Raw genomic sequence first — 24,242 nt, 5'->3', positions numbered from 1 at the left:
TCATAATTAATTTAAAACCATCCCCAATATTTTATATTTAGGGGGAATATGAATTTCCATTACATGAGTTTAAATATTGAATAAAGTAAATTCAAATATTAAATCTAGTTTATTTGATGTTAAGAGAATAAAATCATATTTTAAAATGATTGCTAACTGAGATTTAATTTGATAAGTTTGTTATGAATGGTATCGTTTGATCATAATAACCTGCAAGTGTACAACTTCAGGAATTTGTCCAGGGGGGGAAGGCAATTTTTTTTCGTTTTTTTTTGGTGGGGGGGCATCACCCGTTTGGAAAAACAGAAACCTAAAACCATAGATCTTACCGATCCAGGGGGGGGGGGGGCTGAGCTCCATAGCCCCTACTAAATACGCACCTGCTACAACTTCATTATATGTATGGCTTATTGGGCCGAGACAATTTTAATCACAATTGGTTGACAACTGACAAGAACATTTTAGGGTTAGAAGCATGTACATTGTACACTGTACATTGTACACTGTACAGGGTGTTCAACATCATAGTGGATCATGCAAAAGCTCTAAATGTGAAGTAGGACAATTTTAAATATCTTTAAATATTTAATAGTTAAAAGATAATTTTTTAAAAAAAATTAAAACTTATTATCTAATAACACATGGAACGCTCTGTACGACATACATTAAATTCCAAAAGAAAAACCAAATTTGGAATTACAACTTAAAGTTGAAAATGAAGCAGACAGTAAAATTGAAAAAAATATCTTTTATTTTAACATTTTATAAAATAATTGTACACATACGCTATAAACGTTGAAAAAATAATATTTAGCGAGATCTGATTTTTAGAAAGTTATATTTTTTTTGTGAGCTATGATATTTCTATAAACTCAGAATAGAACTGACAGCAGAGTTTGGGAACAAAATCATGTGCATCAGACATTGTCATTAATCCAGTTTCATCAGTTCGAAACCTTTAACACATTTTCATTCATTTTTAAAAATAACATCTTTTACTAAGTTCCCGAAGAACAATTTCATCTTCAGGCTACGTTTGGAATGTTTAAACAGAGGGCAAACATTTTTTGTGTAGTTTAGAATTACAGAAAATATGTGCAATGCAGGAAAATGTATAAATCTTGAGATAATAAGAAAGAAAAAGGGGTTAATTCTGTAAAATATATGAAAGTGGTTTTTGAAACCTCATAAACCGATTTAAATTCATTCTTTAACCTTTTTAGTTAGCGATTTTAATCTCCGGACTGTAGTTCATCAAAGCATATTTAATCTCTGTCTTATGTAATATAGATCACAACATACCAGGATTAATCTGATCTAACATGACATAACATGATATAAACACTAACCAGTCCATTACAGGCAAAGTCCAAAAATCCTATAGATTAACCCAAAATGTAATCATGATTCCAAACAAGTCCAATATTTTAACAATACTTAGGTTATTAGTCCAATACATGGTCCTTGTTCCAGGACTAGTACAAAATACCAATTTTAATCTCCAGCAGGTTAGTTGTATGTAACTTTATAGTGTATATTATATTCCTTACACCAGTACTTATAGTCAAAGATAATATTTTTAATCCCTACGTTAGTTTAATGTTTAGTATACTGTACAGTGTAATAGCATCAAATGAAATCATGAAGGGTGTTATAGCAGGCATTTTCATATAGTTTATATATAGTTAGTATAGCAGGCATTTTCATATAGTTTATATATAGTTAGTATAGCAGGCATTTTCATATAGTTTATATATAGTTAGTATAGCAGGCATGTTCATATAGTTTATATATAGTTAGTATAGCATGCAAAATGAAGTTTTATTTCATTCTGTATAGTCCTTATACCAGGACAAATCCAATATAACAATTTTAATTTCCAGGTTGGTTAATAAAAGGTTTTAAATATGAAGAGTCTACTCAAGTATTTCGGTACTGGGGGAAAATCTTAAATAATTCCGTAAACTCTGTTGTTTCTTTAAAATAAGAAGTAAATCTTGAATGAAATGCCTGACGATAAAATAGTTGGTTCCAGCTTCCTTTGTCATCCCTAATATCTTCACTGGGATCTCCTTTGTCATCCTTCCTTTCTCCTTTCTTTCATCCTTCTCCTTCCTCCCCTCCTTCTCCTTTTTGTCATCTTTATCCTTTCTGTCATCTTTTTTCCGCTCCTTTTCAATTCTATTGTCCTTCATCAATTTGTCTGTCTTAAAAAGACTGGATTCTATTTTTCTAATTTTTACTTTCTCCTCTTTCTTCTCTTTTTCTTTCACTTTCTGTTTATCCTCGGATTCTCTTCGGCTCTGTACTTTAACAGGTTTTGTTTCTGTTTCTGAATCACTATCTGAACTTTCCAGTTTTCTCTTTTCTAATTTCTCATCTCGCCTCTTCTCTCGTTCTTCTCGGTCTTTTATCTTTCTTTCTCGTTCTTCCCGTCGTCTCTGTTCTCTCTTCTCCTCTTTTCGTTTCCATTTTCGTTCAAAATCCTCCAACTTATCCTTAAAAATGGAAAAAATAATTGTTAGATGTTTTAATCGTATAAGAAAGGAAAAACGTTCAAAATACGAGAATTAAAACATAACTAAGTGATAAGCACGAAGCACGAAGATATCCATTCGGATGGAATCGGGTGGATAATTTTCAATGCTTTGAGGGTAAAAGGGAACATATTTAACCTCTTATACTTGATTTACAGAACAAAAATTGATTTCATGTTCTAGTGATAAACACATATAAAAAAGAAGGTTTTTTAACTCAATTTCATCTATATAAATATAAATTTTCGTGGGAAAAGCGAAATAAATCATATCAGATATTTAGGGACGTCTTACTAACATATACCCCAAAACCTTGTTGACTTTACTAACTCAAGGCGAAAATAAGGTATAATAGGATAATTTCGAGAAAAATAAATCGAAAATAAAAAAATTGTAAAGTTATTTTAAACTTTTTTTCTTTTTTGAAAAAGAGATGTTTTTGTCCCCAGGATACGATCGGGTTGTTTCGATCGAATCTCGGAATTTTTCTATTGCGAAAGTTTGGTGTTGTAAGGGTTTTTGTATTGATCTGCCAGGGGTTGTAATCTGGCAGCACATTCATCCGTTCACGCTTCATTTATTTTGAGAAGAGGGCCGACAAGATTCCAGCTGGGCCTGAGAATAGTATAGTGCAAGAAATATATAGACCAGGAACCGCCATACCTGATGCGTCAAATCTGTGTACTGCAGTGGGAGATCAAAACAAAGAATTCAGAGGGAACGCATCATTTTTGAGGGAAAAGGGCACAAGGGATGGAATAAAAATATTTTCAATATTGACCAGAAAGCCAAAAATCATATGTATTCCCTCTAACTTGATATATTAACTGGTTTTTTGTTGGACTGTAATATCACATCAGAGTTATAGTCCTTTCCCTTTAACTTCTGTGGGGGCACTGGGTTTGTTTACATTCCCACAGAATACAGTACACAATTTGCGTATATCCTGTATATAGTTCCTTGGTAGAGTGCAGGAATTCTGTAATGGTTAGGTTCTACTTTCGTAGAAGGCCTTAGAAGAATCCTTCATCATCAGCCTATGGACGGGTTACTGCTATACATATACATCCCAGTTCTATTTTGAATTAAGAATCTGGTAAATTATGGATCCAATTAACCAGGCAAGAAAAATTCTCCCAAAAAAACCTTCTTTGAACTATTGGATATAATACCTAAAATGATCATCCTAGGGTAGTGGTGGTTAGTTACCAAGCTTTATAATAGGATAGAATAAAAGTGAAACATGTTAATTTGCAAACATATATAGCTTTGAAAATAAAGTAAAATAAAAACTTTGCAATACAAATAATTCATGAATACCGTATAGCAGCCCAGTGGCAAGGCTGATGCACTTCCAACATTTCACCTTGGTAATACGATTTAAAAAATTTTCCTTTGTAGGAATTCTTCTGATATACTGGAATGAGGCCCAAGTGCCTTACAGATAGGAAACATCACACTCATTTCTTCCAATCATTTGTAAGCCTATACCTATAGCTGGCAATCCATAGACTCTCCCTGCTTGTCAGCCTTTCCTCTCTTCATCATCATTCAATTGGATCAATCCATTTCAAGCTTCTTTCTTGTTGAGTAGAAAGCACGCACCTTTTCGCTACGAAAGATGTTGACAGCCATCCCTCTGTCCTCAGACATCCGTCAGGTGGTCATGACTGCTTAACCAGATGTTGGGTTCAGATGATTTTGAAACCACAGGTTTGTAAGTAGTGTGGGAATTAAACCCGTGAACACCAATCCAGTTACTGGCTCCATACAAGTGTGCTTAACTTCAGTAATCTAACGAGAACTGGTGTCACACACTAGCCACCCTACCCCACCACACTAGAGCCACCCCAACCCACAAACTTTTTTTGAACTGCAGACAAGATTACTTACCGGACAATCCAGGTGCTCTTTAGGTTCCCATGTATTCGTGTCAGACTCCCAGCCAACCCATTTAATATAGTAGACCCAGGTTCCATTCTTTAACTAAACATAGAGGAACCCATTAAATATAGTAGACCCAGGTTCCATTCTTTAACTAAACATAGAGGAACCTATTTTATATAGTAGACCCAGGTTCCATTCTTTAACTAAACATAGAGGAACCCATTTAATATAGTAGACCCAGGTTCCATTCGTTAACTAAACATAGAGGAACCCATTTAATATAGTAGACCCAGGCTCCATTTTTTAACTTAACATAGAGGAACCCATTTAATATAATAGACCCAGGTTCCATTCTTTAACTAAACATAGAGGAACCCATTTAATATAGTAGACCCAGGTTCCCTTTTTTAACTTAACATAGAGGAACCCATTTAATATAGTAGACCCAGGTTCCATTCTTTAACTTAACATAGAGGAACCTATTTTATAAAGTAGACCCAGGTTCCATTCTTTTACTTAATATAGAGGAACCCATTTTATATAGTGGACTAAGGTTCCATTCTTTAACTAAACATAGCGGAACCCATTTAATATAGTAAACACAGGTTTCATTCTTTAACTAAACATAGAGGAACCCATTTAATATAGTAGACCCAGGTTCCATTCTTTAACTGAACACAAAGGAGCCTATTTTATATTGTAGATCCAGGTTCCATTCTTTAACTATACATAAAAGAAGACCATAGAGGAACCTGTTTAATTTAGTAGACTATAGAGGAACCTATTTAATACAGTAGACCATAGAGGAACCTATCTAATATAGTAGACCATAGAAGAACCTGTTTAATATAGTGGACCATAGAGGAACCTATTTAATATAGTAGACAATGGAGGAACCTATTTAATATAGTAGACCATAGAGGAACCTGTTTAATTTAGTAGACCAAAGAGGAACCTATTTAATATTGTAGACCATAGAGGAACCTATTTAATATAGTAGACAATAGAGGAACATATTTATTATATTAGACAATAGAGGAACCTATTTAATATAGTAGACAATAGAGGAACCTATTTTAGACCATAGAGAAACCTATTTTATATAGTAGACCATAGAGGAACCTATTTTATATAGTAAACCATAGAGAAACCTATCTAATACAGCAGACCAAAGAGAAACCTATTTAACATAGTACAACCAGGTTCTTTAACTAGCCAAAGGATATCCTATGTAGATAGAAGACCTACTATTACTAAACTTAGAACCATGAAACCAAACAAATAATCTTCACCTTTTTATCTCTGATTTCTTCAACTTCATACTCATCCTCCTCATCCTCACTTCCATCCTCTTCCTTACTGCGGGACCTAACATATTAATAAGTATTCATTTTTTCTGGTATATTGAATTATTTATAATTATCATAGTTTTAGATATATTAGTATTCGTCCTTACTCCGGAACCTAGATAAAGTATAACTCATCCTTACTCCAGGAACCTAGATAAAATATTATTCATCCTTACTCCAGAACCTAGATATAATACTATTCATCCTTACTCCAGGAACCTATATATAGTAGAATTCAGCCTTGCTTCGGGAACCTAGATAAAGTAGAACTCATCCTAGTAGAACTCATCCTAACTCCAGAACCTAGAAATTGTTGTTTTTATTCTTGCTCCTGAGCCTAGATATAGTAGTATTCATCCTTACTCCAGGAACCTAGATGTAGTAGTATTCATCCTTACTCCAGGAACCTAGATGTAGTAGTATTCATCCTTACTCCAGGAACCTAGCTATAGTAGTATTCATCCTTACTCCAGGAACCTAGCTATAGTAGAATTCTTCCTTACTCCAGGAACCTAGCTATAGTAGTATTCATCCTTACTCCAGGAACCTAGCTATAGTAGTATTCATCCTTGCTCCAGGAACCTAGATATAGTGGTATTCATCCTTACTCCAGGAACCTAGATATAGTAGTATTCATCCTTACTCCAGGAACCTAGATGTATGTAGTATTCATCCTTACTCCAGGAACCTAGATAAAGTAGTGTTCTTTCTTGTTACGAAATCTAAAGAGTATTTATCCTTTCTCTGGATCCAAGATATAATAGTTTGCATCCTTACACTGAAGCCAAGACTATGTAGTAAAAATATTCCGAAGTATTTTTCAAAAATACAATTTTAGTTACAGAATAAAGATCCTCTTCAAAGCCTTATCTTACTATCAAATTTAATTATGTAAGTGGAAACATTTTAGATGGTCCGCCAGGTGAGGGGGGATGCAACAATATACAGTACTGAAATTATGTCAAGTATGTTTAACAGGAAAGTAAACAGAATACTAATTTAAGTAAACAGTTAGAACTTGGTTTATTCTCAGCAACAACTGATGGAAAATATTAAAAGAATTTCACCTTTATTTCCCAAGATGCAACAAAATAAGAATGCAATTTTATTTTCTGAGATCCAACAATAACATAAGAATGCAATATTTTTACAAAATAAAAATAAAAACATTTTTTTGAGACAGGGAGCCCATTTAAAATTTAAAAACTTAAAGGGTTGAATCATTTAGATAGAATAAACAATCCTTGCAGAGAAAAATTTGATATTTTGCATTACACCCTATTATTTTATGTTTTTTTTTACTGTTTTCTTTGATGCATAACCTGAAACAAATTTTTCCTTCAACAGGAATTTCCCTTAGATTTTTGTACCAAAATCAAACAAGTGCTTTTTGTGATTTATCAATTTTAAATATTTATTGAGTTGTATTTTAAGCTCTCTTATACTAAACATATTTTTTATTGTTGAAAAAAGAGCCGTAACAATTATTTGTGGAGGAAGAGTGGAATACCTTGATCTTGACTGAGCCCCGTCTACGCTTTTCTTCCTCCTTGGAATTTCATCCTCTGAGCTCGACATTTTATCTACGCACAGCCAATATCATTCAGATTATCAAACGTGATTTTACTTCTTGAAAATATTTTAAACGATATCTAAGTTGTTTAAAAACAATGCTAAAATACATAGAATACAAAACAGTGCTTAGGAAACATTTAATTTTTTTGCGAAACCGGATCCTGGATCCGTCCTGTAAAATAGGATTTTATTATATAATTTCTGAATTTATCATCTTATCTTTTGCCAATTTGTTTCATGAAACTTTATTTAATATTCAAAGTCATTACATTAGTTAACATAGTATTAGTTAACACTTAAAGGGACTGTAAGCGCAAGTGACCCTTTATGCAAAGATGGCGATGCCCGATTTTTAAATAATTTGTATGTTATACGGCAACTTGAATCCGAATCCAGGGAGCAAAAATGTTGCGGGTCCGGATCCTGAGCACTGGTCAATCCTACGACGTTGGCAATTTATTTATTTAACAAAATTAGTTTCAATCTCGGATTCTAGCAAGTTAGTGATGAGTAAACCGGGCAGGTATACAGGTTATAAAATCTTAGTGAAGAATAATTGTATCCCGAGTATACTATTTAACTTCTGGGGGAAAAACCTATTTTCATACAGGGGGGGGGGGATTTTTTCAGAAAATATACACCCCTGAACAATCTTCATTTAATAGACGATTGTTATTTTGAAACCCATGCTAGTCCCGGGTTCAATAATTTAGAATCGCAAAAATATGGATTTTTCCAGAACTTCACATTGACTTTTTTACAAGTAATATAATCAAAACTATCTGCTGATGGAGGAGAAGAGGGGGGGAGCAACATTCTAATAATTATACAGGTGTACTGGATTGTTCTACATTGCAAAGTTAACTTATAAATTTCTCCAAGGGGGGGGGGGTAACAAGGGCAATTTGAGTTTTATAATAGCGCAATAAATAGTATTGTACTGGAATAATTGAGTAGGGAGAAACTCTTTCCCTTTTTTTTAGATCAAAAATCTAAGTGGAAAGAAAACAGAATCATTTTGAACAATTTTCAATAAGATTCTTATCATTATTACGTTAAATTTCATTCAAGAGCAGGAAAATTTCCTGTTAAAACGGATGGAAATTGCAGGGACCGCTATCATTTCACAATTAAAATTTTGGGTTTAAATTACAACAAATGAAATTACAATCTAAAAATAATTATACATTATTTAATAATATAAGATTCAGTATTTGGTTCTAAATGAAAAGGATAAAATCAATGAGTTATTTGATTGATGGACCGAAAAATCGATCAATCAATCGATTTATCAATCAATCAAACAATCAATCAATCAAAAAGTCAATGAATTTGGTGTAAAATATTTTTTATAACCCGGTTTTTAATAATCCAGGATTTCGACTTTCCAGTGTCTCCGCAAAAATCCAAGAGGTCAGAAGTAGGGCTGGGCACGTTCCAACTGTTTCTAGCCGTTTCGTTAGCGGTTAGTTACAACCATTAAGAAATAAAAATTTTAGTTAGCCGTTAATTTTAAAGCTAAGAACGAAACGTTCATTCCGTGAACGGCATTTTCTATTTTTTTAAAAATTACCTTTAATTAACGATCTCAATTCTTTTACCGGCGTTAACGGAAATTTTTCAACAATCGGTAACGGCTCTATTCGTTAATGGTACCGTTATTACAATTAACGGCGCGAAGGACCGTAAAAATCTTTATTAACAGCGCAAAGGGCTGAAAAAATTCGTTAACTTATAAAATCGTTAACGGCACAGCCATCAACGGTACATTGCAGTATTGGCAGCGTAAAAGGCAAAAAAAATCGTTAACGGTTAAAAAAAATCGTTAACGGTATATTACAATATTAATGGCGTTAACTGCGAAAAAAATTCGTTAACGGTAAAAAAATTGTTAACGGCACAGACGTTAACGGTTTATTAAAGTATTAACGGTGTTAACGGCAAAATGAATTTTAAACTTTGCCCAGCCCTAGTCAGAAGATGTAGTGCTGAACAAAAACTCAATAGTTCCTTAATTTAAAATTTGAAATATCATTCTTACCAAAATATTCTGTCACAATCAACATTTTGCATAATGTACGTATTTTTTTTTAATTTGTTATGCTTCTCAGATTTTTTATGAGTGAGGAGCATCTTAAACGCAAAAAAAACTGAATGCTTAAAATTTTTTTACAGAACATTTAATTAGTCGTTACAGGAATAAAATCATTTGTTTAATACATCAATAATATCACAATGTAAATTGAGTTTTAGAATTTACAAATACAAAAATAAATATTTTTTCACTGGTTTACAGCATGTCCATAATTAACATAAAAAATGTGGTGGAAAAAATCAATTTATTTAGTGTTAATTCCTGGCTTTGTTAAAAATATGACAGCTTTTTCCTTATTATCGGAGAAAATAAAATCTTTGTATTAACAAACATATAGTTATCTAAATCAATGATTAAAATAATCTCTGAAAATTGTGAACGCATGTTAATTTGATATTTAATTGATTTAAAAGATTCAAACAAACCTTCCATCGTCCATTGGTCTGACAAGTCTTAATTATTAGTTATTCTAGAACGAGGGAGGGGGTGCAGAGGCGCCATGATCCCCGCAAAAATGATCTCCGAACCTCAGGATTTGCAGAATTATCTCCCGGCCCCGCAAAACTGGTCTCCCAGCCTCAGTGACGTCACCAAGCCTCCCGCCATTCTGTCTCCTCGCCCCGCATTTTGGCTCCAATAAAAAAATATTTGGCTTTTATTTCCACCAAGAACCTTTTTTTAAAAAATTCTCATTACAGTACATTACAGTACCGTACAGTACAGTACAGTACAGTACAGTACAGTACAGTACAGTACAGTACAGTACAGTACAGTACAGTACAGTACAGTACACTCCAGTACCGTACACTACAACGCTGTGGTTGTATACACGATGAGTTGGTTTAGATAATATCTATGAGATAAATGAAAACCAGATCAAGGGTTTGATTAGAACCAGGGTTTATTCTACAGTAGTGTCTGTACAGTGTATACCCCATAAGTTGAGATGAATGAGACCCAGATCCAGGGTTGGATTAGAACAATGAGTATTCTCTATCCAGAATATTCTTGTATTGTTGACTAAATATCATGGTTGCAACGGACCATTTGAAGGACATGAAGCTCCAAACACCAGCAAGCATATAACTAGAAAAATTAAGATTAAAAATGGTCATTAATAATAAAGATAAATATTTTCGTTTCAAATAAAATGAATTTGAGAGAAAAAGAGTTTCTGGAAATAGTTTTGAAATTGAAAAAAGTAAGAAATTTTAGGTGATTATCTTAGAAAATAATTTGATTTAATTTTAGAAAATATAAACCAATTTATATATAAAAAATTTTAATGTCATAAAAAAAGTTCTGAAATGATGGTAAACCAAAACCAATTGCTCAACAACTGAGCAATTAAAAAAAGCATGATTGTAAAAAGCTACCAAAACAATTTTAATTTAAAAAAATACCTTTCGCTCATCGGATAAATACTCTGATGCTCACTGATCACAATGTAGAAATAGTAAATAGAAGCTGAAAATAATGTCATTTACTAACTGATCACAATAAAGGAATTGTAATAATAAGTTTAAAAATATTCTGTTTACGACTTTTTAATCATGATTTCAATGTTTAGGAAATTAGGAACTGAAAATTAGATTTGCACTTTTCAACTAATTTAAAGTTTGATTATATGCAAAATTCCATGTTGCCGGATATTCTGCTCATATTTTCAATTTGAAAGTTTGTGTCTTTGAATTTCTAATTTTATAACATATCCTAGTTAAAGGACCGGGGTTTTGGTAAAGTGCATTTAAAAAATGGAGAAACAGATTAAATCTATAGATTTGATAAAACGAACCACTAAATGTTTTTTTGAAGCATTTTCTAAAGCATTTAAAGAGACTATGGACATATTTTCACAATGGAACAGTCAAACCTTCATCTGAGCAGGAAACCACTATTAGAAATTATAATTTTTCCATTTAAACAAAGATATCTCAGGGGGCGGAAACGTCGTGTGTGTGTGTGTCTGAACCAAAAAAAGTGTGTGTAAGGAATACCGAACCAAAGGCGTGTACTTTAGGTAAATACAGTACATAAGAATCTCGGTATTTGTACAATCTAGGAGAGTAAATTTGTTTATTGTTAATTGTTTACTTAAAAATAAGTTTAATATACATGTAATATATTATTTACATGTTTAAGTCAACACTATAAGCCAAATTTTCATGCAAAGAATATAATTTAATTAATGTTTAAAATAAACTACTCGTTATTCAAGCTTAATTATCATTGACGACATTGTTCTAAAATTTCCTTGACTGTAGTCATGTTGTGTGTCGGTACCAAAAGAGTGTGCGTGTGTAATACAGAACTCGTCTGCAAAGCAGTGGGACTGCCTTTCTCATGCCAGACCAGCGCCGTTTCCCTTCCCTTTAATCCTATTCCCTGGGATATCTTCAGCGCTGTAGGTCAGAAGAAGGTATGAAGGGTACCGCAGTGAATCTATCATGCCCCTCTTTAAATATCACTTTAAATTACATCTACAGTCAATTTTTGTATTTAGTACAGAGTTACCAAAGACGACTTAAGGTCTTAATATATGACGATTTAAAGGTTAAGGTTCAAATGTTCTGCCTTGAATCAATAAATATTGCCTTTAAATGACTTATTCAACGATTTGGCGAAGAGAAAAACAAGTTTACAGATACAGGGAATCATGAATATAAGGGAACAGACAGAAACAATTGCGTACAGTCGTCTACGAAGTCTCAATCTTCTCAGGGTAACCCTGTACATAAGTGAAGTGTACTTGAGTGTAACTAATTATATAAATGAAAACAAATACCTCCTGTACTGCAGAGTAAGGTTAGTATGCCCAAGTTTCTGAGTGCAGTCAACGAGTGAATAGTGTGCCAGTGCTCTAACCGATTATTTCTAAACAAAATTCATGATTTATGAAAAACCATTTTTGCATTTTTCAAAGTTTCAATTATTTATCCAGAATCCTCATTTTCGAGATATCTAAAGTTTTTCTCATTTACCTAAAAATCCCATTTCTATCATGACTAAAGTTTTTTATTTATCCAGACCCCAATTTGACTATTTCAGGTTTTAAGTTTTTAGTTTTTATTATTTATTGATCCAGATACCTCATTATTAATAATTTAAAATGTTATTACATATTCAGAAAATTTATCTAAATTTGTTAAAACTTAAATTTTTTTTATCAAAAAGAAAACTTATTAAAAAGAGGTACATTCAAAAAAATTTCTTGAATTATTCCTGCGAGTGTTAGAAGAATAATATTTTGAAGGAATTAAGTTCGAAAAAAACGAGAGATATTTGAATAACCAGCTGAAGAGTTGGGACTCAATTTATTAATAATTCAACATTTTATAAATAAAACCAATTCAGGGCTTATTTAGAAATAAATTAAAATGAATGAAAATAGTTTGTACCGTGTTTAGAACTTGTACGTATTTATCATAATTAGAAGGTGGCACAAAAATTGGTACTTTGCATAGTTAATTCAAAAGTAACCCCCCCCCCCCCCAAAAAAAAGAAAATTTAAAAAAAATTTGCAGAGTATTTTGCTTCTCGACCCATGGAGAATTATCATTCTATTTTTGTATTTTTTTTTACAATGAAATATAAATAATGCAGTTGGTTCACAATAGATATAAAATATTCCTACCTAAACAATAGATGCTGGTGTAGAACTATTGAAGATAGAGCACAAGAGAGAAGAGCCCATAAACCTACAATATGTTTTATCATTTAAAGAGGGATTGTTGAAATAATTTTATTACAATGCATACATGAATTTGTCGGGGAAGGGGGGGGGGGTTGCTTTCTGCTGAGCCCAATAGCCCCCCGTGTATACATCTGCAACCTATTATCTTATCAAAAGTAATAGATAAAAATTTTCTTTCAAAAGTATATATATATTTTTTGTACTTGTTTATTAATTTTGCCAAGAATGAACTACACTTTAAAGGTGGGAAACTATATTCTGCAAAGAATTCTTATAAGTATTCCTCTAGAAATATTTGTGTACAAAACAGTGTACTGCAGTTTGAGGGGAATATTTATGTACAAAACAGTGTACTGCAGTTTGAGGGGAATTGTATGAAAAACTTAGTTTATCTGTTCCGAATTTGAATATTATTTGAATATTTAAAATCCGAGTTTTTCTGAAAAATTGTCATTTTGATTGCAAAATGTAATTTTAATTGTTTTTACTTTCGTTATCTTATCTGATTTATTTCTTAACTATTGTTATGACCTGCATGGTAATTTTGATACAAGAAAGTAAATACAAAGAACACACAACAACCAGCCAGAACACCAAACACTGAAAATAAACAAAAAATAACTTTAAATTCTAATATTTTTAAATTCATGTACTTAAAGTCGTAAATACTAACCCAGCATAAAAAAGCATTAAAATATTTTGTACCTGAAAACGCTATTTTCAGCTTCATAGACACAGAATTTCGATCATCGGCCATTTTTCCCCTGAAAATAAATATCTTTATTTACATCGATTTCACATATATCTAGCATGATTTATAACAAACAAAAACAATTAAATTAATCACATAATAACAATTTATATCTAACATTAGACTCAGGCATAAACCTCTGAATTTATTAAATTTTTATCAGCATTTTTCTTTATCTAAAAATATTTTACATTTAAATTGACAAAATCATATTAAACAAAATGTAAGTTGAAAGGAATGTATACGAAACTACAAGTGACCATCAAATTAAGATAAAACAGTTTCACATATGGACTTGCATTACAGATTAAGAAATAATTAAGGTTTCTGCCATATATTTTTGTAGTATCTTTGGGACACTTAAAAACACGTTTACAATTACTTTAATTTCCTCCTTGGCTAGAAGTACATTCAAGAAAAGTACTGGACTGGTGTTGTTTTATCACAGATATCTAAAAATGTAGAATTTATTAATTTTTCAAGCGTATTTTTTTTTTAACCAAGTGGAGGTTTCGAACTCAAATTTTAAAGAAAAAAGATCTAAAAAGCTCGTCCCGTTAAAACCAATTCAGAATTGTATCAGATTTCATTGGAAAACTACGACTCGAAAATTCTGGAAAAGGGTTTGTTTGGTGGATTCTATTTTAGATACGATGGTCAACATAAATATCATCAGTGTCTGTTACCGTAACAGTGATATTATACAATTTCAATACCTAATAATTCAGTGGTGAGTACACAAACCACTTTTCATTTATATAAAAATTTACTATTGGATACTGTTTTAAAATTTATATCAGCCTCTGTATTGTATCCCCATGTCAATAAACGATATATGCTGACCACGGTATTATTTAGGGTTACCCACAAACGATGAGACTTTAAGGGGATCTTAGCCTGATCAAAGTTCAGTGTTCGTATGCGAATTGCCCGTTCCCTGACAATTTTAGAATTAAACGTAAACCTCTGTGAATTTGTTCAAATCTTTTAAGATTGTGGTATAAGTAATATAACATTACGTAGGAAGGAAGTGTAATGTTTAAAAGTATATATAATTTTATTTTATTATATTATATATGTAACCTGCGGAGATGGAGATGTTCCTGGCTGATCAAGAGGGTTCAACAAGAAGGAATTTCTAAATATTTATTCATAAGATACTAGACTTTCAGTCTGCAGTCCTCTTCTAGCAACAACTTTAGTGTTAAAAATTGCTTTTCAAGCGGCCATTTTTTTCTTCGTAATTGTAAAATTGAAAATTTCCGATATTTCTGACATTTCTGATAACATTGAAACTTTCTTTCTCCCAAAAATAAACCAATGACAATAAATTTTATCGATGCAAAAAATATTGCTGGTTTGTTTATACCACTGACCAGGTTTGGTAAACGTTATACCACTGACCTGGCCTGGTTGGTTAAAACACTGACCAGGTTTGGTTCGTTATACCACTGACCTGGCCTGGTTGGCTATACCACTGACCTGGCATTGGTTGGTTGTACCACAGACCTGGCCAGGTTTGTTATCCTACTGACCTGGCCTGGTTGGTTGACCCGTTGTTCTCTGGGTTGGATAAGACTGATCTAACGAACTCCTGAACCTCCTGATTGAGCTGCTGCAACTCAATATGAGCCTGCTGATTACTCCTGTGTCAAGAAAAACATTGAAATATATTTTTCGGCGCATTTTTTTCTCTCGATGAACTAATTTATACCAATTTATATGAGGACTGGAATCTGTAATTGAAACATTTCTTAACTTAACTAAAGCTTCAATAAATTCCAAAATCTTTATTTACAATTAAAAAGAATGATTTAAACCAATCTTGTAGGATCTATTAAACACTAACTATCATATTTTGCGTTCAATATTTTACTTTAAATTGCACTTACTTGATGAGAAGTGCAGTATTTTTAGTAATCTCTAGTAGTCCACTTTTTTCTAAAATATCCTGGGTCCGCTCAAACCTTGCCCTCTTCTCAGGAACTACCGGAACCTAAGTTGATGCATAGAATAATCTGGGAATCGGATTTTACCATAGAGGAATTAAAAGAATCTCTCGGTATGAATTTTTTCAGTCCCTTTCAGCCTGAAAGGGAGTTCAAAGTGTAGAAATCATAGTAAATGTTCACAAATTATATGCAGTTGAGTACATTAATACAGTATGTTCCCTAGACTATCCATTTCAATTTCGAATCTTTTAAACTGTTAAATAAACTTTATAATGAATTAGGTGAATAAAAACATAATTTGATTTATAGTTATAACGGAAAATCATCGTTTGTAAAGTGAAAGGCATAGAGTCTATGTGAAATGATCATTGGTCAATTATGAAACCAGCCTATTTCATAATTTGGTTTTCTTTTAACAATAATTTTCGATTTTCTATAAAATGATATTCCAGGGTGCAACAGGTTATATAGCATAAATATGTGAAGTACACCTGCAGTATGGAAACAGTACAACAAAATGGCCGTTTTACACTTTTTTCTAGTAAATTCCTCTCTATATATTCTATTCTCTATGGATTTTACCCTCACTGAAAACAATCTTTTCATTCTCATGTAATTGCTTTTAATAAAAGCTTCACATCAAGTGCATATGCAACTGCTAATTAATGCATAACAAAATATTTATTTAGACATTGCTAGAGTAAAATATTGATAAAATAGTTAATAATAATTAAAAGATATTCTCACTAAGAACCTGCCTAGAGATTAATTTACTAAATACCATTTTGATTTTTTATGGTTTATTTTAGTACTTAGGAATTAGGATCATATATTTCTATAGTATTATTGACAAGTTTCCTGTCTGAAACCTTAAACCTTTCAAATATGATCGAACTTGTTATGTCATCAGTAGTTTGATTCCTTAACTTAACAAATACTATGTAACAGCTTCAAAATTATTCATAGTTTTTTTACAACAAAAAATTTGGCTTTGATGGATCAATGTGGGGGTCAAACTAAGTCATCACAACGTAATTTCAAGTTTAAAAGGCAGAGCTGCCTAATACTTACCATTTCTTTTTGCCCTGACTCAGTGCGCTTCATTGTTATATTAAATGAATAAGTGTATATTAAATATGTATTTTTGTTTCAGCACCGATCAAGAACAGCTTTAAATATATCCGGGTCTTCATATGTTTAAAAACCAATTTCTGTTTTGATGTAGTTGCTTTACAATGTAATTTAAGCCTCTAAAGTCTCCGTTTACATCTGAAACAAATAAAGAAATTAAGCAAAAAGACTTGGTAATTTCCTAGTATACGATTTTAGGACCCCCCCCCCCTCCAATTAATTTTGTACATGGATATTAAATGTAACAGGATCCTAAATGCAAGACATGTGGCCGCAGCGCTCGGCCCAGAAAGTGTCTTAACTTAACCTAACCCGTGGCCGCAGCGCTCGGCCCCGAGCCTGTCCTAGCTGCAGCGCTCGGCCTAGAAAGTGTCTTAACCTAACCTAACCCTAAATAATAATAAAAAAAATAATAAATTTGCTGAAAAATAAGTACACGTACAAAATTTATAGGAGGGGGGGGGCGGGAGGGGGGCCGGGTCCAAAAATCTTATACTAGGACGGACCCAAAGACTTTTAGTTGGAAAATAACTCTTACATTACGTTAGCGTAATTTCAAGTGACCCTACCTGCACAGATTTAAAAGCTTTGTCTGATCAAGTATGAATTAGACATCAAAGTTTTTGCTTCTTTAAGCTGTTTATTTGCTTCTGCGGTTTCTCTGCAAATGCAAAAGTGACAACGCATTTTATTCTTTAAAAGACTAGCAACGGAAAAACTCACAAAAGGTAAACACGTTACGAGATAGAAAACGACGGTATCTTCCACATTTTTGATCAGATCTAACGGAACCGTTAAATGTCGGGCATTGTCATCTTCGCATGAAGGGTTTGTAATTAGATTTACGACCTTGAAGTTTTATTCGCACATAACAATTATAGTAATAGAAAAAAGAAAGAGAGCTGTACATGAAGCAAAGCGGGTAAAAAATGTTTTTAAATTAGGGGGGGGGGGATTTTCAAGATAATATATTAATATACTCCACACGCTAACTAGCCAGAAGGAGTTCATCTTTGCTGCAATCTCGGATTCAGTAGTAAAATATTTTAACTTCTCATGTAATAAATATTTCACACGCATATCTACATGGACGTGTAGTTCCCACCAACAAAAATTTTTCCATTTCAATGGAGAATTGAAAAAGCGAAATTTATTTCCTCCTCGAGTTTAATTATCATTTTCTATAAAATGATTTGATTAAATTCAATTTTTTTACAGATCACATAAATGTAATTAATGGGATTAGTAATCGACTATAATGCAGGATGTGAAATAAGAATTCTTGAATGAATTGATACCATTTTGTTGTTTTTTACTAAATTTTTTACGGTTTGATATTACGAATGATTGCGGCATTCGAGAATAAGAGAGAAATCTCAAACTAATTGCTCTAAGAAACTATAAAGGACGAGTGACGACCTGATTTTACCACTGATATAAATAATATCATTTGGAGAATTCAATTTTTTTGTATTTATTTTGTTTTAAGTTTAACATGATAATTTTACATCACATTTCAAAATAATAAATAAATATTTACAATGAGTTATTGCTAAACAAATAATATAGATGTCGTTATTTTGCAGTAGTTAAGATACAACTAGCGGCACTAACGTCAATGATCTGTACTACCACATTCCAATCTGAAAAATTCAATTCCAAGAATTGGACCAATGAGAAGAGGTTCTGGATAAATCGAACCAATCAGAACTACGAATTTGTGCAGGCCAGCTGTTGTCCGTGCTACGGCATAATTCTTTGTGAGTGAAGGTAGCGGGTGATCGTCTAATACCCAGGTAGATATAAACAGGGCAGAATACCTACCTGACTTTCTGCAAATATATTCAACAAGTTGCTGTAAATTATAAATAATAAAATTTTTCAGATCAATGATTTTGAATTAAAATGTCCTTTGCTGACAACAATCCTGAGGAAAAAGGTAATTTTTTAAATAAGGATCTAATCCAAGTGTTAAATGTGTAGAAATGATCCCTGGTTTAATAATGGGAGGTAGTTAACTGGAAAACCTACCTTTGGCCAGGTAAGTAGGTAGGATTGAGGCAGTTCTGCCCAATATCTAGACCCAGGTATATGAAGAAATAACACAGGTAGCGGTGAAATATATAGACCTCAACATCACTCAGCAGACAAGTAAACAATCAACAAGACGAAGGATCAAAATCTTAGCAAATTTGTGACGATTTTGCGGAATGTGAAATAAATCAATAATCCCGGTGCAGTGCACCGCTCTCTCTCAGCATTCCATTCTGGTATTATTATCGTATTCAAGTCCGGACTGTAGGATGACGGACACTCAACAAATCGTCCAGTCGTCCAGTCTTAAACCAAGGATAACAGGACTAGTAACCGCTACGGTAGACACCTTCTCGTCATACAAATCATTGGATTTGGGCTCAACACCTTGTGATAATTCATCCAATCAATCTCAAGATACAGAAATCTCAGATATTCATGAAACTTCAATCATTCCATCTCAATCTATACATTCGAATAATGAAACTGGAAACATTCCGTCCAAAGGGGAAGTAACTGTTCCGTCCGAATCTACCAAAGGAATGAAATCTGTAAATGACAATTGCACTTCTACAAATAATATCATTCCACCCAAAGATATGGAAGTGAGAGAAAATTCTTTGAATCAAAGTGTAAATATTTCGTCAATTTCTACAGAAGACACAGCAGCTATTCCGTCCAATTCTATTGAAGAAACAGCAACCATTACGTCCAATTCTACAGAAGTAACAGCTACCATTCCATCCAATTCTACCGACGTAACAGCAGTTATTCCGTCGAAAGCTACAGAAGTAACAGCAGTTATTCCGTCCAATTCTACAGAAGTAAAAGCAGTTATTCCGTCCAATTCTACAGAAGTAACAGCAGTTATTCCGTCCAATTCTACAGAAGTAGTATCAGCTATTCCGTCCATATCTGCAGAAGTAACTTCAGTTAATCCGTCCACTTCAATAGAAGTAACATCAGCTATTCCGTCCAGATCTGCAGCAGCTATTCCGTCTAATTCTACTGAAATACCAGATAACATTCCGTCCAATTCTACACATGTAACTGCAACTTCTTCGTCTAATTCTACAGAAGTAAACGTAACTATTCCGTCCAATTCTACATATGTAACAGATACAGTTACGTCCAACTCTACAGAAGTTACTGCAACTACTCCGTCCAATTCTACTGATACAAATAACCAACTTCCCTCCAATTCTACGAAACAAATTTCTTCAGCAAGTTCTGAAATAGTAGAATCTATGTATTTGGAGTCTACTGTTGAAACAACTACAGTGCATACAGAAGTTATGATGTCTACAAGTGAATCTCAAATCCTATCAACGCAATCTACTTGCCCTGAAGGGATAACAACTGACATTGAACCCGAAGTAGATTCTGCCTTCCTTAACTCTGGGTTAAGCCCTAAGGTCTCTAATTCATCTGATATAATTAGCTCTATATCTACGAGGACTACTGAATCTGAGGAGTTAACTAGTGAATCTGAACCCTGTGAAGCTATGGAAACCAATGAAACTTCTATTGACCCCGAAGCATGTGACATGTTTGATGCTCCTGCTGGATCAGAAGTAAAAAATGCCGGAAACTTGACGTCAGCTGTAACAAACCTTGCGGAAGTTCACCAAACACAATCCCAGCCCGACTCCTCATCGCTAGAACAATCAACAGAAAAAATGGGTTTAATTTCAGAACCTGTCTCCGATAATTTAACTCAAAAGTCTCAGCCCATAAAAACTGAATCTAATCCGCCTCAGCCAACAGTTCTTCTAACCCCTATTGAGGAAGAGTACATTACAGAGAACGTGAGTGATAACAATGTTATTTCTATTCCTGAATATTCGGACACTGCGGCTAGTCTGTGCACTGATGGATCCATCACAGTGAGTAATCTTGGAACCTTGAAGCTGGAGAATGGAGGACGGATTCAAGTCTCCCAAGGATACTCGCAGCTCAATCTACCTTCTCATATCACGCTGTCCAACGGTAATACTATTGTCATCAACCAGAACAACATCCTTGCCGCGGCTATGGCGGGTAACATCACCGGCGACATCATAACAAGTTCCGGAAACCATGAAATGAGGTATTCCTCTACCACAACCTCCAGATCTTCTACCAAGATAGAGCAAGGACTTGGGAACTATTCTAAACCTCCAAGTACTGCTATTCTGCTGCAGACAGCTAAAGAGGTTCTCCAACTACCAGATGATCCTGTAGAGTATAGAAGAGTATTCACATCATCAGGCAGGATTAATTTACTAATGATATGCACGGGTGGGAGCTTGAACATACTCTTGCACAAATACTTTTATACATTTACTCAATATTTGAAATGATGACCAAAAATCGGTAAATGTACTAGTCATGTATTTCAAACATGTTAATATATTTCAAATCTAATATTCCTTTATAACAGCTAATCTTTTTAAATTACCCTATTTTTTAGTCCATTTCATCTTATCTTGATAAAAATTGTTTGCATGATACTTATCTTAATCTATATATAATATACTAATCTTGATACATAGTTTACTCAATACTCCTCTTGATATTTACAGTTTACTCAATACACATCTTGATATATACAGTTTACTCAATACACATCTTGATACATACAGTTTACTCAATACACATCTTGATATATACAGTTTACTCAATACTCATCTTGATATATACACTATACAGTTTACTCAATACTCATATTGATACATACAGTTTACTCAATACACATCTTGATATATACAGTTTACTCAATGCTCATCTTGATATATACAGTTTACACAATACACATCTTGATATATACAGTTTACTCAATACTCATCTTGATATATACAGTTTACTCAATACTCATTTTGATATACAGTTTACTTAATACATATCTTGATACATACAGTTTACTCAGTGCTCATCTTGATATATACAGTTTACTCAATACTCATCTCGGTATATACAGTTTACTCAATACTCATCTTGATATTTACAGTTTACTCAATACTCATCCTGATACATACAGTTTACTCAGTACTCATATTGATATATACAGTTTACTCAGTACTCATCTTGATATATACAGTTTACTCAATACTCATCCTGATATATACAGTTTACTTAATACTCATCCTGATATATACAGTTTATTCAATACTCATCTTGATATATACAGTTTACTCAATACTCATCCTGATACATACAGTTTACTCAGTACTCATATTGATATATACAGTTTACTCAATACTCTCTTGATATAAACAGGTTACTCAATACTCCTCATGATATACACAGTTTACTCAATACTCATCTTGATATATACAGTTTACTCACTCATCTTGATAGATACAGTTTACAGTATAAGCATAGTTAACCGAATTTTGTATATTAAAAAAGATTAAAGATTAACGGTGTGAAGCGTTTAAAACTTTTTAGATGATGAAAGGACTTTCGTTGTAATTTTAGGTGACCTTCCATTTATAAAGTTACATGTCGGATTAACTGCGTTAAAGAAAATGTCGTTTTTAATTTGATAAGTGCAAAAAGTTAGTTTAATGAAACGAAAACATGGACATCTAATTCATAATTGATCAGACAAAGCTTTATGAGTACCGTGTCAATCGGATCCGTCACTCTATCCATAGAGAGTTATTTGAAATTACGCTACAGTCTCTTTAAGTCTTTAAAATTACGTCGTATCCTCATTTTAATTGTTGATTATTGCGATTGTGTGTATTGATCAATTTTGAACCTTTACTTTAATCTGAATTCAAACCTTGTCAAGTTATTCTTTAATAAAACCAGATCGTTAATTAGATATTATTTCACTAGTTGTTCTCTTTTCTGACACGGAACCTGAGATTCATCCTCCACCCCCCTGAACCCGTTCAGCAGGTGTGTGTACTGTATGCTGGTACAGTTCCCACATATAATTATCCCAATATTTAACTAAACTAGAATTATTCCCCTCAACGTAACAATTATCATCCAGAGAATAGTATGGGGGGAGGGGTCGGTTTCAATTCTAGAAAAGAACATCTCCCATAGCAATATAAATATTGTTTGGAGTTATTTCAACTAAAAAAGTTTGTTGCAACCATAAACCTTATAATTGGTCGAATAAACTATAAAATGTTGCACCCAAAATAACATTGATTTAATGAATAAACTACGTACTGTTGCAGCCTAAACAACATGGATTTGTTGAATACTCTTTGTGCACCCTACTTGTTAAATGAAAGTAGAGTTAGTTACACCCTACTTGTTAAATAAAAGTAGAGTTTGTTGCACCCTACTTGTTAAATGTTAAAGTAGAGTTTGTTGCACCCGTTAAATGAAAGTAGAGTTTGTTGCACCCTACTTGTTAAATGAAAGTAGAGTTTGTTGCACCCTACTTGTTAAATGTTAAAGTAGAGTTTGTTGCACCCGTTAAATGAAAGTAGAGTTTGGTGTACCCTACTTGTTAAATGTTAAAGTAGAGTTTGTTGCACCCTACTTGTTAAATTAAAGTAGAGTTTGTTGCACCCTACTTGTTAAATGTTAAAGTAGAGTTTCTTGCACCCTACTTGTTAAATAAAAGTAGAGTTTGTTGCACCCTACTTGTTAAATTAAAGATGAGTTTGTTGCACCCTACTTGTTAAATGTTAAAGTAGAGTTTGTTGCACCCTACTTGTTAAATGGAAGTAGAGTTTGTTGCACCCGACTTGTTAAATGAAAGTAGAGTTTGTTGCACACTACTTGTCAAATGAAAGTAGTTTGTTGCACCCTACTTGTTAAATAAAAGTAGAGTTTGTTGCACCCTACTTGTTAAATGAAGAGTTTGTTGCACCCTACTTGTTAAATGAAAGTAGAGTTTGTTGTACCCTACTTGTTAAATGAAAGTAGAGTTTGGTGTACCCTATTTGTTAAATGAAGAGTTTGGTGTACCCTACTTGTTAAATGAAAGTAGAGTTTGTTGTACCCTACTTGTTAAATGAAAGTAGAGTTTGTTGTACCCTACTTGTTAAATGAAAGTAGAGTTTGGTGTACCCTACTTGTAAAATGAAGAGTTCGTTGTACCCTACTTGTTAAATGAAGAGTTTGTTGCACCCTACTTGTTAAATGAAGAGTTTGTTGCACCCTACTTGTTAAATGAAGAGTTTGTTGCACCCTACATCGCACGGTTCTTAAATCTAAAATCTGCTGTGTAATCCTGTATTATATCATTCACACTAACATTCAAGTATCTTCATCCACCCCCCCCC

The 24,242-nt window shown here is 33.0% G+C and overlaps 2 protein-coding genes and 1 long non-coding RNA gene across 3 annotated transcripts in view; 1 reads left to right on the top strand and 2 right to left on the bottom strand.

The window, feature by feature from the left end:
* Window positions 1-791: 791 nt before the first annotated feature.
* The window catches only part of LOC111695016 (histone-lysine N-methyltransferase, H3 lysine-79 specific), a 26,838-nt gene continuing 3,387 nt past the window's right edge, over window positions 792-24,242 (bottom strand). The window contains exons 2-10 of the mRNA XM_023464146.1: window positions 13,843-13,901; window positions 13,669-13,737; window positions 13,078-13,141; window positions 12,229-12,317; window positions 7,284-7,356; window positions 5,717-5,792; window positions 4,431-4,523; window positions 2,011-2,498; window positions 792-956 (exon numbers count right to left, since the gene is read on the bottom strand). Of these exons, the coding sequence (XP_023319914.1) occupies window positions 854-956; window positions 2,011-2,498; window positions 4,431-4,523; window positions 5,717-5,792; window positions 7,284-7,356; window positions 12,229-12,317; window positions 13,078-13,141; window positions 13,669-13,737; window positions 13,843-13,894 (1,107 nt within the window). The 5' untranslated portion in view covers window positions 13,895-13,901 and the 3' untranslated portion in view covers window positions 792-853. The remainder of the gene's footprint in view (window positions 957-2,010; window positions 2,499-4,430; window positions 4,524-5,716; window positions 5,793-7,283; window positions 7,357-12,228; window positions 12,318-13,077; window positions 13,142-13,668; window positions 13,738-13,842; window positions 13,902-24,242) is intronic.
* LOC111695017 (uncharacterized) lies at window positions 14,207-18,052 on the bottom strand. The gene is made up of 6 exons (XM_023464147.1): window positions 17,541-18,052; window positions 16,912-17,109; window positions 15,781-15,884; window positions 15,424-15,534; window positions 14,972-15,026; window positions 14,207-14,340 (listed from the first exon to the last, which is right to left on the bottom strand). The coding sequence occupies exons 2-6, from the start codon at window positions 16,942-16,944 to the stop codon at window positions 14,272-14,274; spliced, it is 372 nt and encodes a 123-aa protein (XP_023319915.1). The 5' UTR covers window positions 16,945-17,109; window positions 17,541-18,052; the 3' UTR covers window positions 14,207-14,271.
* LOC111695018 (uncharacterized) overlaps window positions 18,293-24,242 on the top strand; it is a 9,176-nt gene continuing 3,226 nt past the window's right edge. The window contains exons 1-2 of the long non-coding RNA XR_002763765.1: window positions 18,293-18,767; window positions 18,857-18,910. This is a non-coding gene — a long non-coding RNA (uncharacterized LOC111695018). The remainder of the gene's footprint in view (window positions 18,768-18,856; window positions 18,911-24,242) is intronic.

The sequence above is a fragment of the Eurytemora carolleeae genome, unplaced genomic scaffold (genome assembly GCF_000591075.1).
Source record: "Eurytemora carolleeae unplaced genomic scaffold, Eaff_2.0 scaffold147, whole genome shotgun sequence".
In the NCBI taxonomy this organism is placed as follows: domain Eukaryota; kingdom Metazoa; phylum Arthropoda; class Copepoda; order Calanoida; family Temoridae; genus Eurytemora; species Eurytemora carolleeae.
Note: the sequence above shows the minus strand (reverse complement) of the source record. Positions and strands in the feature narration are given on the sequence as shown.